Here is a 21,747-nt window from a genome sequence, read left to right as displayed (position 1 = left end):
TTGGCTGACAGGTTCAAAACTGCACAGAATTTGAAGTGTAGGATCATTATGACACGCTCTGAATGCATGCCAAGTTTCGTGGTATTCTGTTCATGGGGGACCATACAATAAGTTAATGTACTGTATGTGTACCTTTAGTGAATGTACACTACGCATGCACACACACGCACTCATGAAGACAAGCAAACACACAAAAAAAAAAACACAGACACACATAAACACACACACACATAGGTACGCACACACTCACACATACGCATGCATGCACACACACATAAACACACACACAGGTACGCACACACTCACACATATGTACGCATGCACACAAACACATAAACACACCTACACATGAACACACACACATACACACACATAAAGACACACATACACACACAGTAGACATGCAGGCATACGCACGCACATGCACACACAGGCACGCCCGTACAGACTCACACGTACACATACACACATAAACACAAACACACCAACATGCACACACACACACATAAACACACACTCTATCTCACACACACACACAAATACGCACACTTATAAAAATACACACATGCAGGCACACGCACATACACACACACACACACGCACAGACACAAACACATACACGCACGCACACACATAAACACACACACTCTCTCTCTCTCACACACACACACACACATAAAAACACACACATGCAGGCACACACACATGCACAGACACATAAAACACACACACACATTCAGGCAAGCAGACACATGCACACACACACCCCCACACTCACAGAGAAGCACACATATACACAAAGGCAGGCTCGGACTGGTAATCTGTACAACCGGGCATTTGGGCCGGTCCACATGTGGGCCGGTGACCTCCGAGATTTTTTTTTTTTTTTTTTTTAGCCTATTTGCGACCCGTCATGTAGGCATAGTGCATAGGCCTAACCTATAAATGCAGTTGCATCCATTTGGCTTGGGGGGTGACAGGTCAATCATTTTGGCCTCTTCATGACAGGTTCAGTGTGTGTTACGATCGCGCCCCCCTGCCCCACTCCTCAAGTGGATTTGTCCAAGCAGCCGCTAGGTTTGTGGGAGGTCTAGTTTTATTCCATAAATATATTGTTTTTATAGACGTTAGTTGCACGCGCTACCAGCTTCCATTTAGTGCACCATGTAGGCTACTGTAGTGCGGTTCTGTCAACATAAAAAAAAACTACGGGCAGTCTACAATTTTCGCACAACTTGGTGGAAAAGTGTAGCACAGGTTAAAGAAAATCCATTCATTTTTGGAGTTGGGGGGGTCGTCGGTCCAGTGGTGGGCCGGTCCAGGAGAAAATTGCCAGGGCCGAATTTTGTTCCCAGTCCGACCCTGCACAAAGGTAAACGCCAGTGTTGTAGTACTCGAATCCAGGACTCGGACTCGAGTCCGAGTCATGAGCTAAATTTAGAGACTCGTGACTTGACTTGTTGGACTTGAGCACTGAATGACTCGAACTTGGACTCGGACTCGTACATCCAGACCATGCAGACTCGGAAATTGAGACGAGGACTCGACTTTTTTTGTAATGTCATTAGGCTATAATTGTAATATGTATATTAGTGCAATGAAATGTTACTGCTTCATGTCATACATCATACGTCACGCCATGTTCCTACAATAACGGACGTTAACTTTAATGATGCCAAATGCATGGAGACATGAATGCCCCAAAGGTTGTCAGTTTTGTATTTAATAGTGACTCGACTAGGAATTTTTTTTAATGACTTGGACTTGAATACTGGAGACTCGAACCTGAACTCGGACTCGAGCCATAGTGACTTGACTACAACACTGTTAAACGCACACACTCATTTACATACACAAAAGTTGCAAGAGTAGGGGATGGAGTAGGAGATGAAGACAAATTGACAAGTGTGATTTATTTTTGCGGAGAGAATGTGCAGGACTGAGCGGCGGTCATATTTTGTACCACTTTGTGGTACATCTGTTTTTAAAAAAAATAAATACAAATTACAAAACACCTGTTTATTTTTTGTGTCATGTTGGAGTATTGTGTGTAGATTGATGAGAAAAAATATAATTGCATCCATTTTAAGATGAGCCTGAAACATAAAAAAATGTGGAACAAGTGAAGCGCTGTGAATACTTTCTGTATGCACTGTATATATAACGACTCATTTACTGTTCAATTTCTGCAGCAGTGGTTTCACTTCAAAGCACGTGTCATATACGGTAATCAAATGGTCTTAGTGTGCAATATACGGTAGAAATGAAAGCTGGTGCCTCAGCCTTAATTTGTGTGTGCACGGCCCTGCTGTATCATGCCCTTTTATGGGGATAGGGCGTTTACCTATGCTAAATATGCTATTTAGCATAGGTAAACGCCCTACGCCCTATGCTAAATAAACAATTAGCACGCCCTGTCAACTTAAGAAATGGAATTCAGCATGATAAGAACGAAACTGCAAACGATTCTAAGGTTTAAGAACACCTTTGTGAATCTGCTTTTTGAGTTTTTGTAGGACCTTCTTAAGAACACAGTTAAGAAAATGTTTTGGGACGGGTTTTACACCGGGCCGCCATAAAGATGTCTGCCAGGGAAGCAGCTTCTGCAGCAGAACCAGGGTCACATTCCTTTATCCACACCTGGGGGTCAGGGGAAACCATGCGAAGGAATGATCCCCTCTGCAATCTCCTCTTTGGAGTGTTTTTGGGGCTGTATCCAGACAATACAGCTGGCGTCTCATCCTCACCCACCTTGGATGCTCTGAACTGAAGCCTGTAGGTCTCTATCTATATCAGGTGTGCCCAACCAGTCGATCGCGGTCTAATAAAGTATATATAAAGTATATACTCTTTTGATCACGTGAGGGAAATTTTGTCTCTGCATTTATCCCAATCCGTGAATTAGTGAAACACACTCAGCACACAGTGAACACACAGTGAGGTGAAGCACACACTAATCCCGACGCAGTGAGCTGCCTGTTACAGTGGCCAATTCTGGGACAACGCCACCCTCACCCTCTTCTCTGACAGCCCTCTCCTCTTGCTGCACAGCTCGTGCCTTCTTTGGCCCCATAACATCCAAAAAAGGAAGACCACCTGAGACAGATGAAGCAGAGGATCCAGAAATTCGGGGAAAAATACTTGTGTGACAGAACTGAGTTGCCGTCTGTATGTGAGTCTGGCCACAACGTCAGAGAGTGATGTGAACAATTGATTTAATTAAGTCCATATACAAAATAGTGATAAAAAGATATAGGAGGCTCAAATTTTGCATGCTGGTACATAAATAGGAATAGTATGTGGCAAAATCGTCACGTTTGGTCTGGATGATCCTGCATGGTCATAGCTGTCCCACAAAGTTCATCAAAATTTTATTGGGCTCTGTTTAGGCCTTCAGAAGACATTACTATTCCTATTTATGTACCAGCATGCAAAATTTGAGCCTCCTACATGGTTTAGTTGTTGCGCTATGGGTTTGTGAACTTTGACAAAAAAACAGAGGCTGAACAAAATCGACACCCCCCTCCCCCCGTTAAACTGGCTGTATCTTGGAAAGTATTGATCTTACTTAAAAGTAATTTTACAGCGTGTCTCCTGGTTAACATAGTTACACCTGGTCATTTTTTCTCAATTTTTTGAGACCTAAGTGGGCCCTGGTTGAATTGACATGGAATGACCAATTAATATAATATAAAGGTAGCCTATCTGAAACAAGTAGTTGCCCTAGTCACCACTCTAGGAAGATATTCATTCAGCTGTTTTATTTCTTAGAAAATCACAGATGTGCCTTAAAAACAAACATTCAGGCTTTGCGAAACATAGCTAAAAAAAAAATCTTATTTTTAAAGCCAATTTATTTGTCAGATCATATTGTAGAGGATATAAAATTACTGCCTGAAGAAAACAAGAAAGTTTCCAAAGTCACAGTAATGATATGGAGTTGCATGACAGGAAAAGGACCAGGGGAGATGGCAGTCATTTTATATCCTCTACAGTAAATGCACAAGTGTACGGGATTATGGACACTTTTGTCATTCCATCAATTGAAAGGAGTTGTGGTGATGAGGAAGTAATTTTCTAGGATGATAATGTATCTTGCCATAGAGCAAAGAATGTTAAAACTTTTCTTCAGGAAAGACATATCAATCAATGACATGGCCAGCAAACAATCTGGATCTCAATCCCATTGAAATTTAATGGTGGAAACTAAAGAAAATTTTGCTTGACAAGGCACCCTCAAAAGCTGCTGTTCGACAAAGTTGAAACCTGACTGATGAAGAATACTGTTCTACATTAATGAAGTCTACGCCTCAGAGAATTCAAACGGTCATAAAAGCTAGAAGAGGTGCAACAAAGTACTAATTGTGATGTTTTAGGTTTGTGATTCAATCATTTTTTTTTTCAGGATTAAGTAATTCAAGTTTTTTCCTCTACATAATCTGAAAAATAAATTGCCTTAAATTATACCATTTTTGTTAATTGTTTTGAGCTGTTTCACAAAGCCATGATGTTCATATTTTACAGAAAAATAAAGGTTGAGGCACATCTATGATTTGTCTTTTCTAAATAATAAAACAGCTGAATGAATGTCCTCCAAGAGTGGTGATTCCATATTTTTTGCCAAAGGCTGTATAGTTGCATAGTTTGTTGTTAAGAGAAAAAATAAGTAAGAATTCAGTGAACCACATTTGTCAATCCCTCCTGGATTTCATTAGTGTCATGCCATCTGTCAGTTTTTATTCTTAGAGTTTACACTCAATGGTGAGAATGTAAGACACCATTAACCTTCATTTTTAGGTCATGCCGTTGACTTATTTTATCAACCATTTTACTTACTGTACATACTGCACCACCTATGAAAGATCAAGAACTTCAATATTGATCAAGACCAAGAACTGCAGCAATATGTTGATAAATCTTACACTGCCATGTCTATTGCCATTGAGATATTCCTCCTCTTGAATTTGAGCGATAATAAATTCACAACGGTGGGGGGATCTGCACCTCACATTTACCAATAAAAGTAATGACTGAAGACCTTGTATTAATTGTTTCACTAGTCTTCAGACATTTAAGATATTCAAATGTTTAAAATAAATAGATGACGTGGAGCTAATAGATAAATTAAGAAGTAATTTTACATTTGTACTAAAGAGCAAGCTTGATAAAACAAGCTGGACAAAAATGTTTTCTTGTGTGTGTGTATATGAAAGGTTCTTTTTGCACCAAGGGCATATTGTTCTTGTTTCCCTACATGATACTATTTACCTTGTGTTGATTTAATCACACTTCGAGAGTGGAACAGATTGATTTTAGCATGATGAAATGCAGCTTGGCAATGATTGCTGGAGAATCGTTTTTGTCCATCTGACATATGATGTCCTAATCCTTCAACAAGATCTTTCCCAAGTTAATAGGTTTCAGTGCTTACCATGATCGCATTAACTCTGCCACAGCTTTCTAATACAGTCCTAATCCCCCACAGTATATCTGCCAGTAGGAGTTAATCATCAGTTTATCAGTGCCATATGGAGATCACCATTTTCCTTCTCCTTAAATCATGACTTTAAGCCACTATTATTCATTCAGCTTGTAGCAAGCATCACATGAGAACTAGACTCCTTCCACTCATCAATGTTAATCCATTTTATTATTTTATTTAATGTGAGCTTCTGTCTACTTCAGTAAGAATTTATCAAAATATTAAATAATGTTTTTTTTTTTTCCCCATCAGTTTGTAGGATTTGAAAATACAGTTAATGGATTTGCATTTGTATGTATGATCTTGTGTCATTCACAGCAATAAATGTTTTAGGGCAATGGAAAATGCAGGTAACTGCTGAAACAGATTCCTGCCTGCTCAATAAAATGCAATTGTGCACGAAAGTCAAAGATTTCGCTCGATCACTGATTACATCACTACACATTTGTAAACTCTGTTCCAGGGTGTTATAATTTGGACAAATAACTTTCTACCAACTTGAGTCCCAGCCACATGGTTCAGTGACTGGATAGTATAGTTGATATTTTTGGGGTTTTGCCTTTATGTGGAAAGGACTGTTGAGAGTGACGGAGATAGGGAGGAATAAGGAACTGAATGCAGGTCAGACTCGAATCTGGGTCCCAAGGATCCACTGTGTGGTATGAATGCAGCCTCTTGCATCATGGCTCCCACCCAGTGGTTGTAGTTAAAAGCATGGTCTGCACACTGCAACTGCTCCAAAATATAAACTTTATTAATTTGAAAGCAACGTTTACAAGGGGATCGAAACGTTGCTTTTAAATTAATAAAGTTTATATTTTGGAGCAGTTGCAGTGTGCAGACCAAACTTTTTCTACTGTCTGACACTATTGTCTGGCACCTGCAGAAAAGTTTCTTTGGATGTGCGCACCCACTCTCTGAAATGTAGTTAAAAGCATCCCATTGCTGCCACTAAATGTAAAGTTTCTTTACTGATAGATATCTCACTATTAAAAGAAAAAAAAAAAACAGATGTATAGAGAGGGATTTCCACGTACAAGTCACTCACTACTCACAATAACTTTCACACTTCCCGTAAAGCTAATTACGGGCTTTGTAGCCCAGGTTTTTATTTTCCAAAATCACCGAACTGTACCATCTATCTGTCTATGAGACAGGCCTTTAATTCCTTTCACACAAAACTTTTCCTCTCTCTGCAAAGATGGGAATTAATGATTTCAAACACGCTGAATGCCTACCCATATTACTAGGCATGTAATATGCATCCGATGATAGGCTTCAGTTACGGATCATTCATTTAGTGTTGAAATGTTGTTCATTTAATGTTAGACATAATAACGACCCAAATAGCAGGGAAAGCCGGGACCGATGAATGAAATATTTTAATCAAACGTAATTTACAAAGATATTGTATCACAGTTAAGCCCTGAACAAAACCGTTTAGGAGTTATTTAAGCAAAGGTGGGACATACCTTCTGAAATAACCTGATTTCCATTGCATGTTGATAGCTATGCAGCTGTGTTAAAGTCACCCTGGTGCTGGGTAGTTTACTCTGGGGGAGAGGAGGGGGCACTGTCCTAAACTATCAACCCAACAAGCTGAGTTACAGAAATAACCCAACATGAGTAAAAAAAACGAAACAATCCCACAAAATTACCCAATAGTGTCAACCCGGTGATTGGGTTGAAAAAATAACCCAGCATTTTTTAGAGTGATTGTGTATGTCTGAGTGAAAACCAAGCCACGAGGTCGAGAAAATTGTCCATAGACCTGCGAGACAGGGTTGTGTGAAGACACAGATCTGGGGGATAGAAGAAAATGTTTGCAGCATTGAAAGTGCCCAAGAGCACAGTAGCTTCCATCATTCTCAAATGGAAAAGTTTGGAACAACCAACAGTCTTCCTAGATCTGGCCGCTCGGCCAAACTGAGTAATCCGGGATGAAGAGCCTTGGTCAGACAGGTAACCAAGGACCCAATGGTCACTAATGACATCCAGAGTTCCTTTAAGAGGATGAGAAAAGCGTAAAGAAGGACAAACATCGGTGCAGCTCAGTGCCTGGTTTCTTCCACACACAACGTTCGGAATTAGGGCCAAATAGTTCAGTCTTCGTTTCATTAGACCAGATGATTTTACTTCTCATGGTCTGAGAGTCGTGCTTTTTGGCAAACTCCCGGCAAAAATGGCTTCCATCTGTCCATTTTACCATAAAGGCCTTATTGGTGGAATTAACAACAGCCTGGCTTGAAGTAGCACAGACTTTCACTTGAGGCTGAAGCCGTTCCATTAACTCAAGTTAACTGCATCCTTTGTTTATTCAAGAGAGGCATCGGTCAGCTTCATGTCCGCTCATGCAGGGGGTAGAAAAGTAGACAAAAACAATAGATTGACGAAAATGGAAAAAATGTTGTAAAATTAACTATCACATATAGGTATCCCTTCATTTTTTTTACATTTCCGCACATTCCAACATAAGGGAGCAGTACGGGAAACTTTCTTCTGACTCCCTGCCTAAAATCGACGTGATAGCAGCTTCAAACAAGCACTGTTCCCTGACAGCAGCCATCTTTGAATTTTTTTTAAAAACCCTGCTTCAACCAACACAATATCGGTACTGTAAAGCCCACCTCAACGGTTGTAATTGGTGCCTGGATTTAGGAAAATTGGAATGGGCTCTTTGCCAGACAGACTAGCAGAGCAAATCCCAAATTTGCCAGAAGTTCTTCTGGGTTTCCCAGGCTAATTATTCTCCAATTTATGTAGGCAACTATCTATTTTTTTCTCTCTTTCGATGTTCTTTTAATGAAAATCCTGTAGACGGAGCTTGTAAATCGAACAGGAATCCTTTATCCTCCCCTTAATTTTACGACATATTTTCCATTTTTGTTAATCTATTCTTTTGGTCTACTTTCAGGGCTCTCAAGTTTTGAGGACAGGCAAGAGTGACATTCCCCGTCGACAATCCCAACCCCCCCCCACCCCCCCCGCCGCCGCCAGGTCAACACACACTGGCATGGGAGTCCAGCGCTCTAACCACTGTGCTAAAAGCCCAGGCTTCCAACTCAGCGGTTAGAAGCGTTCTTAAGGTTAGGGGTGTGAGGATTTACACGCACAACTAGCATCACCAGCTAGCATACAGCCCCAGGTCAGTTACCAGTTGATCCAATATTAGTTGTGAAGAAATATAGCCCGTCTTATACACACCAATTGAATTGAAATAGAAATTGTAAAGATTTGTATTTTTTGTAATTATTCCATATTTACTGTAGTCATATCAGAACCTGAAGTAGCCTACAATCCAAAGGCAAGCATGAAACTTCAGAGTATTACCTTTCATTTGAGGCCAAGATTATGCTTATGTGGGGTTCATTTGCAGTAAGCATTTGATTGCCAGTATGCATTTTGGATAACCCAAAGTCCTATATGGGGAGTTTTCATAGGGCATTTTACCGAATGCATTAGCATACCTTGGCAAATAATGGTCTAAAGTACATATGTTGTCATTCTATATTGATCTACTTTTGCACAGCATGACAATACCTAATGCTAGGACTTAAGTCATATCAAGTCAAGACCTAGAGGGCTGAAATGTGGTCAGTTCAAAGATGCTTGTTATCCGGTAGAAAAATAAAAGAATAATCTAGCCTTTGTAACTTTGTGACAGTACATCACACAGTTATTCTAATTGTTTTCCAACAGTGTCTCAGCTTTCCAAAAGAGAGCAGACGTTTGATTATTGGCTAAAGTATGTAGGAGCAATGCCCTCCTAAGTCAAAATGGGGCAAAAGTATAATTTATAATTGCTCAGATCTGCAAAAGAAATGATTTGACACATGGCACTGACAATTCAATAATGGGCCTTTTCACCACCTCTGAGCATCCACTAACCTGGACCTTTCAGGGGGCTTTCCTCTCAGGGTGAATGAGAGGATGCTTAATTGTTTTCTACCCGACATTTTTGAATACAGATGCAATGATTAATGCATCCACGGCCAGGATATAATTATATAATATGACGTGATTTTAAAAGTGACCTATAACAATAGGCTATGCAATACACTTTAATTTGTTTAGTGCTAATAAAATGATTAAGCCTATTTGGAAAGAGAGAGATGTTTAGAATGTGAAAATATGTCAGTCATCGTGTGAACGAAAGTATGACTAGGCATAGGCTACTTGTTCTGAGCAAGTGTTGTCAATGAACAGGCTGTGAAACTGTTGGCTAAGTTACAGACAGTCATGAACTACTGATGCTAATTATCTGGGAAACATTCTTTATAGCAGCAGTCACGTTGTCATTGTTTGTGTCAAACAAGTTGTGGATTTGTTGTAACATTAAAAGACGACTTACTATGTGCTGAAACCATGAACTGATGCTCGAAGCTCCAAGGTGAACGAAACTTGGAAGAAGTAGGTAACAGGTTCACGTTCAATAATTCACGTTCAACAATTCCAGGATACGCGTTTTTCATTGGTTGTTGCGTTACATTTTACCCATATACAATACAGTTATTTTCTGATTGGCTACTGTGTAGATAAAAATAAATACTGTCACTTTGTTGGCTCAAAAACATGTAATTGTTCAATTAGCATATAGTTTTACTTAGAAATAGGCCTACAAAGAAATTGCAACAATTAGGTGTTTTTCAAAATGTAACATCTGTAGGCTAAAGTGTCAGGACAGAGAAATGGACGTTTCTGTAGAATGGCCCAACTAGTGAATGTAGGTATCATATCAATGCTTGGTGACACTGTCAGAAAAGAAATTGACTTCTATTTTTGAAGTTGTAGGCTACAAGTGATGAGAACATGAAAGCACAGGTTGACTGCACCGTCTTTTGGAACTCGTTTTCCCCGACTGATTTTTTTTTTTTTTTTTTTTTGCAACACATATGGACCAGACTAGTTATGTGGCATAAATTCTAATAGGATAAACCACGCTAATGGAACGGAACTCACTAAAATTAGCAAGCCTTATGGCAATAAGGTTTAGCCGGCTTTAGCGAGGTTGATGGAATAGGCTATAATCCTATAAGATTTATATAGCAGTGTATAATACTTCTGTGATGTTCTGTAATACCTCCTTATAGCCGCTATAGTATTTTCTAAAGTAGTCAGTACTTCCCAAATTCCTATAGCCTAGTATTCCTATAATATTTCTATAAGATTAGGCCTATAATATTTTGTCACAAAATAAGCGCTAAATCAAAAATGAAACCCTGTGTGGAGTTTCTCTGAGAATACTGGAGGACCTCTCTGGTGTTTCGCTTGGTCTTTGGTTAAAATATATGTATAGCACTTTGTTTTGGACAAAACCATCTGCTAATAATTTAAATATACACATAAACCATAGTCTGTATAAAATAGACATAAACAAACGCGACTTTCTGCGCAATCCCTGACTGCATCTTTAAGGCATTAGGCATCCTCATGTTGTGTGGGGTAAATTCGGGCTGGCTTCTAGGCTGGGTTGAAACACTCAACTCCCAATGGTGTAACGTCAGACAAAAAAATTGATAAGAATTCGAGTCTGGCTTTAGGCCTAGCCTATAGCCAGGTTAGTGATGGACTGGGTTTTAAGAACAGTGTCTAAGAACGGTTGGTGAATGAGGCCTACTGGGTGGTTAAAGAAATGTTATGTTAAAAACTACCCGATTGTTTTTAGAATGCTTGAGCTGAAGTTAGCCTACAGAATTTTGGGACTCAGCACATTTCCAGTTTCAATATTTGGCAACTAGGCCTACGTGCAAGCAATACCTTATTGAAATGCCTAATTCGCCCGAAACTTGCTTCCAGATAGCCACCCCATGCCTTAGTACTTGCCAATTCTTGCGTCAGCAATGCAGAGCCCCCTGTATTCCAGCCCTTGTTTTCCCGTTCTCCAGACAGAATTCCTGCTCTTCTGCGCTGCTGTTGCTCGTGGCAAGCAGGCTGCGTTTAACATTGGATAAGTGATCGTCTTTCAGACTAACATACGATTCCCCTCGTCCCCGTTCTTGGAATGCAAGTCTTAGCATTGTTTCCCCCCTCATAAATCAAATGATAACGTTAATCCCGTAGTGGAAAGTGTTTACTAATCTCTGGGAATGTTTTCGGTCATATCGCTATGGATTGAGTCTTTTTCAAACGGCTGAACAATTTAGAGGATCAGTCTTTCGCGTGAGTGTTTGACTACCTACCTACACGAAGACCGGGCGAGCCAACTAACGTTAACGTTAGGCTACCTAACTTGATGTTTCGTTTGGTCTGTTCAGGAAAAAAACTGGTCCCGAATGTCTTCACGTATTGCAAAGGTTATACTCGGGAAGATTCTTCGGCTTATTATCTAGGAAAAGGCGTGTGTTAGGGACTTCAGTCACAATACGGATTTTCTTCGAGGGATTTTCTGAGAGGATTATTTTTTTTTTTTAAGTGATGGCCGAGCGGGGAGCAGATTTGCTGCTCTCTCTCATCTGTCTCACCTTTCTACACCCGCTTACCATGGCCGTTCATGTCGACAAAGGTAACGTATACAAACACGAATTCATGCCTCGAACAACGTTAATCATTGTAGGTATTACGAATATGACAATAAATTGCGAGTAGGCTTTGTTTTCTTGACATTATGTTTGGATGTCGACAAAGGCAAGCTCTGGAATGCAGTTTACGTTAACCCCCAAGCTGCTGCAGTCTCACCAGATACAAGTGGCTTGTGGGCTAACAGCTAACGTTTCTTAGCCACTTGTCTGCTTGTGGATAACGTTGGCTCAACTATGCTTTGTTGAGCTGGTCAAATGTGTTTGAAATTGTAGCATGTCATATTTGATACAACAAGAAGGAAATCGTGTGGGTAGCATACATAGTCATAATCACCCCGAAGAAATAACTAACTCACCTTTTTAAACGACTCCATTATAAGTTAGCTGTAAGTTGCCCATGCATCGCTATCTTGCTTCTATCTAGCTAATAGTTAGCTGTTATTACCTGAACACTGGGGCTTTAAAGAGATCGTGCAGCTAGTAGCATTTTAGGAATTAAAGACGGATAATTTCATTTTGCTTTTTGAAGCTAAAGAAGTAATGACACTGCTGCTAGCTTGGTTGAAAAAAAAAAAAAAAAAACGATTTATATTGTAACTTAACAGTAAACTTATTAACGTCAGATAGAAGTCCGTAACTTTGCAAGTCATTGGTTGGGCAACCGCACGTTAATTAAGTAACGTTGGACAACGTTAAGGTAATGATAAGCGGTATTAAAACAAGCTGTGTCTCGTGCTAAAAAAAAGCCTGTTACATCTCAGTAGTAGCAAATGCTAACTAGATGGCCGCAGCTCGCCGACAATATGGTAGCCTGATTGCAAATTTGCTAACGTTGCTGTTGTCATTTCGAGGTATCAAGCTATTTTCAGTGTGCTAACGTTAAATAACAAATGCAACGACATTGATGGGACGTAACGTTAAATTGAAGGAAAGGCGAAGTCCTTGGATGTTCCCAGTTAAAAACCCGGAATGTTCAGTGCAAGGATCTCTGTGTATAACGCGACATCAATGGACGTTGTTAATTTGTAATACGTGTCATGATTAAATCATTGCAATGGATGCATAAGTTATTTGAGATATGAGTACTGCGCCACAGGTAACTCGTGTGCATATATTATGCCAAAAACAATAAAGCTTTCTGTTGGGCTGGTCTTGGTAGGCTTTGTTTTGCTAGGGGGATGATATGAGGTAAAAAGGCCTCTGTAGCACCGAGAGTCTGCTGCGTTGAAACATCACAGGCTTTCCTGGAGACCACCACAAAAGGGGGAGGGGAAGGTATGGGGGCAGGGTAGAATGGGCAGGCTGTGTCTGGAAAGTAATAAAAGCAGGAGATTAAGGGGAACGGGGGAGTTCCTGCGGGAGTTTTGATTGATTCCAGAGAATTGGAGGAGAATTGGACACTTGTGGGCAGAGTTTCAAATTACTAATTGTGGGTTCTCCAACTGAAAATATCTGTTTGTTACACACACACACTATTTTGTGTGCTCTGAAGTTGCCTGAAGCAAAATGTGTTTGCTTCATGATGGTTCATGGAAGGCAAGAGGAATACATGTGTTTGAGTAAATTGAAAATCATAGCTTGTATTCAGAAAGATCATCCCAAATGTTGGGACAAATATTTCTTCTTAATGGCCTATCAGACTACATGACTTTCTGTTACCAAATGCAAAATGACAGTTGTAGTTGACTTGAAGAATTCATAGTGCTCTGCGGTTGAAGTAAGATGTGTAGTAAGAAATGAACCAAGACTAGATAGATAGATACTTTATTGAATTCAAGAGTTACAAGGATTGCTGGCACTCTCGCCGGCACCGGAAACGGAACAGGATGACTGCAAGTCATTGGTTGGGCACTCGTCGTGCACACTGGTAGGATATTGGGCAGGTTTAATTTCCAAACTTTTCGGCAGCTCCAGTTCCAGCTCCAGGAGCCTGAGCTTAGTTGTGATCATTTGTGAAGCAAATCAACAAATATTCCTGCCCTCATGTATTGGGGCATCAAAATAGTTTGGGCTGTCTATACAGTGAACTGTTAATGTTAATGTTCAGTATTCAGTGGGAACTGTAACAATCCAATTTCTAATTTCCAACAAAACCATGACCATCAGATGTCAGATTATCCAACTGGGAAATTGGAAGGCACACAGTGTTTAAACTGTGTGGTACATAGATGTCCATCTAGGAAAACTAGGCCTGTACCCTCCTCCTCAGAAACTGTCTCTGACTTCCTCTCTTGTAAATTCTGGTGAAACTCTGGTGAAGTCTTTGTTGATGTTTAAAATTAATTGATCTACAAAGCACGGTTCTGAATATTTTGCCATGTGTTTTGACTCTTCCATTTCACTTCAGGATAGGAAATATGTTTGCTTATGTAATATTTAGGCCTATCCCTTATTGACTGGAAAAACAGTAGCGGGTCATTCCACGTCAGTTCAAAAAATCTTTGTATATTCCCACAAGGTGTTTAGGTGCTCTGAAAATGAGAACCAAAATTATTTTTTAGACTTGTGAGGTCTGCTGTTCAGACCCTGAAGGGATTTATTTTCTGTTCATTGTTTTTTGTGAGAGTGTTTCTACTTATCTCAGTAAGAAAAATAAATCAAGAGCCTATGTTGAGTAAAATTATGTCTTCTGAAGGCTTAAACAGAGCCCAGCCAAAAACTCCAATACAATTTGTATCAACTTTGAGGGACAGCTATGACCATGCAGGATTATACAGACCAAACGTGACGATTTTGCTACATACTATTCCTATTTATGTACCAGCATGCACAATTTGAGCCTCCTACATGGTTTAGTTCTTGCGCTGTGGGCTTGTGAACTTTGACAAAAAAAAAGAGGCCGAGCAAAATCGACACCCCCTCCCCCTATAAAACTGGCTGTATCTTGGAAAGTATTGATCTTACATAAGAGTAATTTTACAGTGTGTCTCCTGGGTAACATGGGTACACCTGGTAATTTTTTCAGAATTTTTTGAGCCCTAAGTGCGTGGGCCCTGGCTGAACTGAACGTGGAATGACCCTAGCCCAAATGGCTGGTGTCAATCCCTTAGAAATGATTTCACATTCTGGATAATAGCATCTCCCCACTTTAATGTGTAACTTTATTAGTGTTTGTTTCTAGGTTGTTTGGCTTTATCTTCTGAGCTGAAGGGATGTTTTATTTTGGACAGTTTTACTTATTTTATTGTAAAAATCTGTGTTACCCTCTGTTGCTTTCATTTGGACTCGCATTCACAAAGAATCCTAAGGCTAAAAGTAGCCTAGCTCTTAAATGGGCAATTTAGGAGAAATGTGAGGGGAAAATGTCAAAGATGGACTTTAACTTTGTGTTGTTTTTGCTTTGATACTTGTGGTTCTGTAAGATCTTACACTTTTAAATGGACTCTTCTGTTTAACCTAGTTCATAATGTTCCTTATTGATACTTCTATTGCCTTTTGAATTCAATCTTCTGTTGGAGACTAACCTAGTTCTTAAAGTTATTTTCATTTGATACTTCTGTTCTGGTAACTGGTGTGCAGATGACAAATCATGTGTTGTATGTGTTATGTGTTACATGCATGAGGCACCAAATGGTTACTTCATTGCTGCTTTATGACATTGGGTGCCTTGATGAAGTGGAATATTACAAAGAATGGGCACTTATCGCATAGAGTAGTGCCCTGATCTCCTGGCTAAATTCCTAACCTGGCTCCTTCAACTCAGTCAATTTGGTCCCCTAGTCATCCCCTTGTGAAATTGACTCATTTATTCATCCCCTCACTCTCCACCTCAAGCTGATGTGTGGTGAGCGTTGTGGTGCATAATGGCTGTCGTGCATCACCCAGGAATTTTTAAACCGCTTTTTATTTTGAAACCGTTCCAACCTCGAGGTTGTAATGTAAACAGAACAAACATTAGACTAAACGGAGACCTGAACATGAAATGAAACAACACAGAATGGTGATTTGATTGTTTCAGCACACTCCTAAGAGACCCAAGGTTAGTGTTCATGGAATATGTACTTATCAATTTGCATTTTATACCTTAAAGTAATTTTGGACTGTAACTAGATCATCTTTTTCACTTGGTAAGTTGAGTAGGCTAGTGTTAATTGACGTGAATGAACAACAAAATACTTCCACACCGGAGATTTCAGAGTAGCAAGAGGGGCTTTGATTTCGTTAGGTTGATGTGTATATTATAACTGGCTGCGCTTGTCCGTCTTGGCATACATGCTGAACGTGACATTGGGGGTGTGGCTGCATCGTCGATTCTACCTTTGAGTTTGAAGTTCGAGATTGAGATGTAATTTTAATATAAAATCGAAATCGTGACACCCCTAGTTAGGAATAATACTTTTCAAGGAATTAATGCCCAAACATGGCCTCCAAGATAAGGCATTTCTGAGAGTGTACAACTTAAAAAGTCAAGGGTGAAAAAATGTATGAAAACATTGGAATTTAACAATTCCATATAAATATCAGGTAGACAAGCTTTCAGCAAAATCTGAGACGGTGCAGCAACCATTTTCCTGGATTTTGTCTGATCTTGACGCGGAATGATTCCTTAATTTCCTTCTCCAGTGTCTGTCTCCAATTCTCACATTCATTCAGCCTTTGTATACGTCTTTCCTCGTTTGTGATTTTCTTTGTTTAAATTATTTAATTTCCTCTCTACCTTCAGTGGTTTCGGTGTTGCCAGCTTGCTGCTAGCAATTTGCTTAGGCTGGCCAACGGAGGATTGAAGTTAATGCTTCAGACATAAAAGAAATACACAGTTTATCAACAAGGCTATCACAATTTTAGAACTGTTACATTCATGACACTTACTGTACAAACCACCGCCGACTTGAGCTGCAAAAGAAGCTCTGGCCGCCTTGTCAAGGACGCTTGTCAAAAAATCGGCACAGTCGACATGGAATAAAAATATCACAGAAGCACTTCAAATTTAAGCCATAATCTACGAGATAAACATTGTGTAAACTCCACTGTAACACGTTTTCAACTGAACTAGTTAACTGAACTGAACATAATTAATGTATATGGACTAGGCTATTTCTGTTTGTTTTGCACTTCATTGAAATGTGCTGTAGGCCTAGGCTACATTTTGCACATGCAATTGTGCATATTTCTCAATATGAAAAGTTCCTTGTTTTGAACTGAACTCAAAGATAATGAAAATATGAGTATTTGTAAACGCTCTGGCGCGCGGTGCGAATGTGTTAGCATGTTGCTTTGCTAGCAGGCTCAGATGTAGCCATAGAGGGAGGAAAATAGCAGTAATCAAACACATCCACGTTTTCGCTACTTAAATACAGTTGCACGAGTAGTTGATAAAAATGTGTAAGGTCACACAACATGAAACATGGCGATTTTCCAAGCGAATAAACAGGAGAACTACAATGTGTGGCTCAATAGCACTTGGGAGTACTTTGACCTAGCGTAGTAATATTAATTGACATCTAATTGTAGATCCCAGCCATGTTTTCCGCCGTTTGCAGCGAAGCGGAATTCTATGAAACATGAAATCACTATAATACTTCTGCTTGTTATCACAACCCTTCACAATGCATGTTATAACCATGATTGTTCACAATCTACTTTACCACTTCCTGCTACTTTGCTAAGTCAGCTCAAAGTAACACCAGCAAGGCAGGTTGTCTCTATTTATGAAAATGACTGTGTGTGCCTCGGAGGGGGAGGCTGAGGGTCGGCTGAACTCTGTGGTGGATAGGATCTACAATTAGGTGTTAATTAATATTACTACGCTAGGTTGAAGTACTCCCAAGTGCTATTGTGTCACACATTGTAGTTCTCCTGTTTATTCGCTTGGAAAATCGGCACGTTTCATGTTGTGTGACCGTACACATTTTTATCAACTACTCGTGCAACTGTATTTAAGTAGGGAAAACGTGGATGTGTTTGATTACTGCCATCTTCCTCCCTCTATGGCTACGTCTGAGCCCGCTAGCAAAGCAACATGCTAACATATTTGCGCCGCACGCCAGAGCGTTTGAGTGCACGTACCGACACGGGAGAGGTATGACTCAACTTGTGAAAGTTAAGGTAAGAACATATATTACTACTGACATTGGGTGGCGTATTCCTTTAAAGTTGAGTTCATAAAGTAACTTTCACTGCATCCATTTGACTCCCAATCGAGATACATTGGTAATAATTGCTTTACATTGTTAATATGGACTTATGGAAAGAATTTTTAATCATGTGAATTTCAGCGATTAATCGAGAAAGAAAATATTTGACAGCCCCAACTGCATTGACAGAAATACCAATTTAAACTCTGGTATTTTGTATCAGTAATTGGATTTTGATTGATCCAATTATTGATGACACAATTCTCAACACGCGCTGCATGCGCAGGACACAGACACAGGCCTATTAGGCTACTGCAATCTAATACAGAGCCATTGCATCTGTCCCCCTCCCAGCCTCATGATTGGCTCTTCCCATCAGTCTGCTTCATGGCCAAGGTGAAGCTAGAAGCCTGCTGCAGTGTGAACATAGCTCAGGGATGGAAACGCTACATGCATGTTCTAGCCTAGCCTAGCCTTTAAAGTGTTGATAGCCCACTGGATGATATAGCAAGTGTAACTGAAAAGGAGGCAGAATTTTTACCATATTCTGGAAGTCTATGAAAGTCTCACCACACTAAGATGTCTGTGGGGTTAGTCTGTGGGGTGTTGGTTGTCATTTGAGTGAATATCTGACATATTTTTTTTTTATGTCAGGATGCTGGTCGATGCAGAGCTGATGGACAGTATGCATGTGCGCTTGAGCTTGCACACACAGTTGTCTTAAGGCTCGCTCTGGCTTGCAGCACATGAGTGTTGGAATTTGGGGCATATTTATGAGCTCTGCTTGCCTACTGCACTATGTGATTAGGCCTAGTTATAAGGCTATTGTTATAAATGCTGGCCTTGATGCAGGGATTTGCTTTTTTTCTGCAGAAATGGTGAATAGCTGAGGATAAACAAGAAGTATAAAAAGCTGAAATGGCTTTTCAAAGCAAAAACTCAAGCTTTCATCAAAGGCATGGAAATCATTATTTAATGTGGACCAATTAATTAATGGGGTTATTTAAAAGTAATGAGGATTCTGTTTACTTACATTTACTCTCCCACTTTGCACCACAGCCCCACAGCCTTTCCTTAATGAGGGAGAAGAGAGTTTGAAATGTAGCTTGTATGGATAACCCTCGGGTTTTGTATGCATCTAGATTAATAGATCAGCTATGCAAGTTCATTCTACTGTATGTGAAGAGCTAAGATAATGAAATTCTTAGTCATCCTTTGAATTGTTTAGTACGAGTAAAATCCTTCCTTGGTCTACCAAAGAAACAGGGCCAGCAAGTGCACTGCATACCCTTACAGTTGTTAACTCCTCACGCCGACATAGCACTTTTCCAGCTATGCACTTTTAAATCTCTTTTTATTGAGAAACATTCAATTCATTTCCGGTTAATACAAGATCGATGTAAAAATCGCCGTCTGTCATTCACTACACTGTAGGAACACAACCTCACAGAGTAAAAAAAAAAACGGCAAGATAAACATACCTTTGCCCTCCGCAGTTACTGTATGTATACTTACGGTACACAAGGAATTTGACTTTGGTAGGTTGGCTCTCTATACATTCAACAAATATACATGTACAGTAGAAGTAACAAATAGACATGTAATAGTAACTTTTACATTCAGTAGACAAATAGTAATATGGGCACATACTATACAATAGAGCCAACAATATACATATAGGAACATATCAACATAATATACAAAAATACACATCTACATCAGGGAAATGTTGCAGAAAAACCTGTGGTATAGTTTATTTTTTTGTGTCACGGGGCAGCCATGGAATGAGGTCTTTGTTGTGCTCAACATGGACCTCTATCCAATGCTTTTAGTGTGTTACTGACCTGACTGGTGCAAAACCTTGTAGACAGGAGACAAGAGTGTTGAATACTGGTTACATTACATTACATTACATTGGGCTGACACATTTTTAGCCAAAGCTACTAACATGGTAAACAGTTTAAGCTTTTTAAAGCAATTCTCTTAACAATTCTAGGACAGGTTCTAAAAAGGTAGAGTAGGCCTACAATAGGAATAAGTGCATCAGAGAGTACAATAGAAGTAAGTGCATCAGTGAGTGCTGTTTTTAAACAGTCAAGTGTCAGTTCTAGTCAGGTGGTAGGTGCTAGGATCAGCAAGACTAGTTGTAAGAGAGGAGATGTTCTCTGACGAGCTGAGTCTTCAGGAGTTTTTTGAAGATGGAGAGGGATGTCCCTGCTCTAGTAGGAACTGCTCATTCCACCAACAAGGAACAACAGATGAAAAAAGTTTGGATTGGCCTGAACGTACAGGTGGCAGAGCGTCATTTGTTTGAGGAGTGCAACGGTCGGGAGATAGCATTATGATTGTATGAGGGCATCCAAGTAGAACCGGAGTGGTTAGTGGTGTTCGTTGATGTTCCAAAACAAGTAGCGTAGTGAAATACAGTTTCTGTCGTGTTTTATTTGGCATTTTGTAAAATCTCATTGATTTCTGTTGGATGACTCATTGCACGTTGATATTACTGCGCCACCGTCTATGCTTCAGGTTCAAATATTGAGCAGAAGTTTATACGCGGTTGTGAGGTGTCTGATAAAATAGTTCCACAATAGCAAATAAGACGGCTGGAAATCATACATTGCGCCGATATATTTGACTTTAATAATCAACAAACACCAATAACCACTCGGTGAGTTGCACAATTTTGAAAACGAACGTTAAGGGTTGTTTTAGGACCTTCTTGAGTATGCCTGTTGGCAGCCACTCTGAGTAGTCAAAGGCGAGTCAGAAAAGTCGAGACCGGACCAGTCGTCAAAATTTCGGTGTCCACCACTCTAGTTCATCCAAAACAAACCAGAAAAGGGACTCAAAGTGCTAAATACCGGAATTTTCCCCTTAAGTATAACGTAAGACAGAAGCGTAGAAAATCAAGGATGCCTTTAACACAGTGTGTATACTCTATGTTACCGTAATGTTGCATTAAAAAACATGTGTCAATACCAAATTTAGCCGCCTACTAGGCTAGCTTACCTGTTGCTGAGACTTGACGGTCGACACTCATCCTGACGACTCTTCGTTGCTTCTTTTCAGGTGGCTTCTCATAACCCAAATAAAGCTTTGGGTAAAGGTTTTCTTCAGTTGGCGCAGTGATGATGAACATACATGACATACTACATAACATTTCAGGGGATGTTTTAAGCTCAGGTTTTCAGCCAATTTCTTTTAGCCTCCTCGTCGTCGTCGTCATTCGCAATGGATCAGGGCTTAAATTTCATTGCGGGTATTGCGCATAATTTGTTCAAGTCCCGCAACTCTAGCCATCATAATGCGAGAAATTCCCGCATACACTTTTACAGCCTGTCTGATGACGTTAGTATAATCACAAAGTGGCGTGAATGCGGTGCTATTGACCGGACGGATCAACTACCGAGTTGAATTGAGCATAGCCTCATGCAGACGCAGACACACACCCACACACACACACACACAGAGAGAGAGCAAGAGAGAGAACCACTTTGCGCTGTAATACGCAAATAGGCTACGCAACCATGGCAAACTTTTACATCTGGAAAGAGCTCCTTGGTAACTATCCTGCTAGCTCAGGTCGCGTCAACACTTGATCCCAGAAAGATTGTCTTCGACTTGTTAGTTTTTTGAACATTTATTTTATCTAATGACATAGAAAACATAATGA

At 40.0% G+C, this 21,747-nt stretch overlaps 1 protein-coding gene across 9 annotated transcripts in view; it reads left to right on the top strand.

Annotated features, from left to right (window-relative positions):
- The first annotated feature begins 11,336 nt into the window (after positions 1-11,336).
- The window catches only part of neo1a (neogenin 1a), a 92,558-nt gene continuing 82,147 nt past the window's right edge, over positions 11,337-21,747 (top strand). For 2 of the 9 annotated variants that reach the window (XM_042061136.1, XM_042061135.1), the window contains exon 1: positions 11,346-11,984. In XM_042061136.1, coding sequence (XP_041917070.1) covers positions 11,897-11,984 — 88 coding nt within the window. In that variant the 5' untranslated portion in view covers positions 11,346-11,896. Of the gene's footprint in view, positions 11,985-21,747 lie in introns of all 9 variants that reach the window. The other 7 variants (XM_042061139.1, XM_042061141.1, XM_042061138.1 and 4 more) reach the window with 6 other exon arrangements.

This window comes from Alosa sapidissima, chromosome 14, assembly GCF_018492685.1.
Source record: "Alosa sapidissima isolate fAloSap1 chromosome 14, fAloSap1.pri, whole genome shotgun sequence".
NCBI lineage: Eukaryota > Metazoa > Chordata > Actinopteri > Clupeiformes > Clupeidae > Alosa > Alosa sapidissima.
This window is presented reverse-complemented; position numbering and strand designations above follow the sequence as displayed.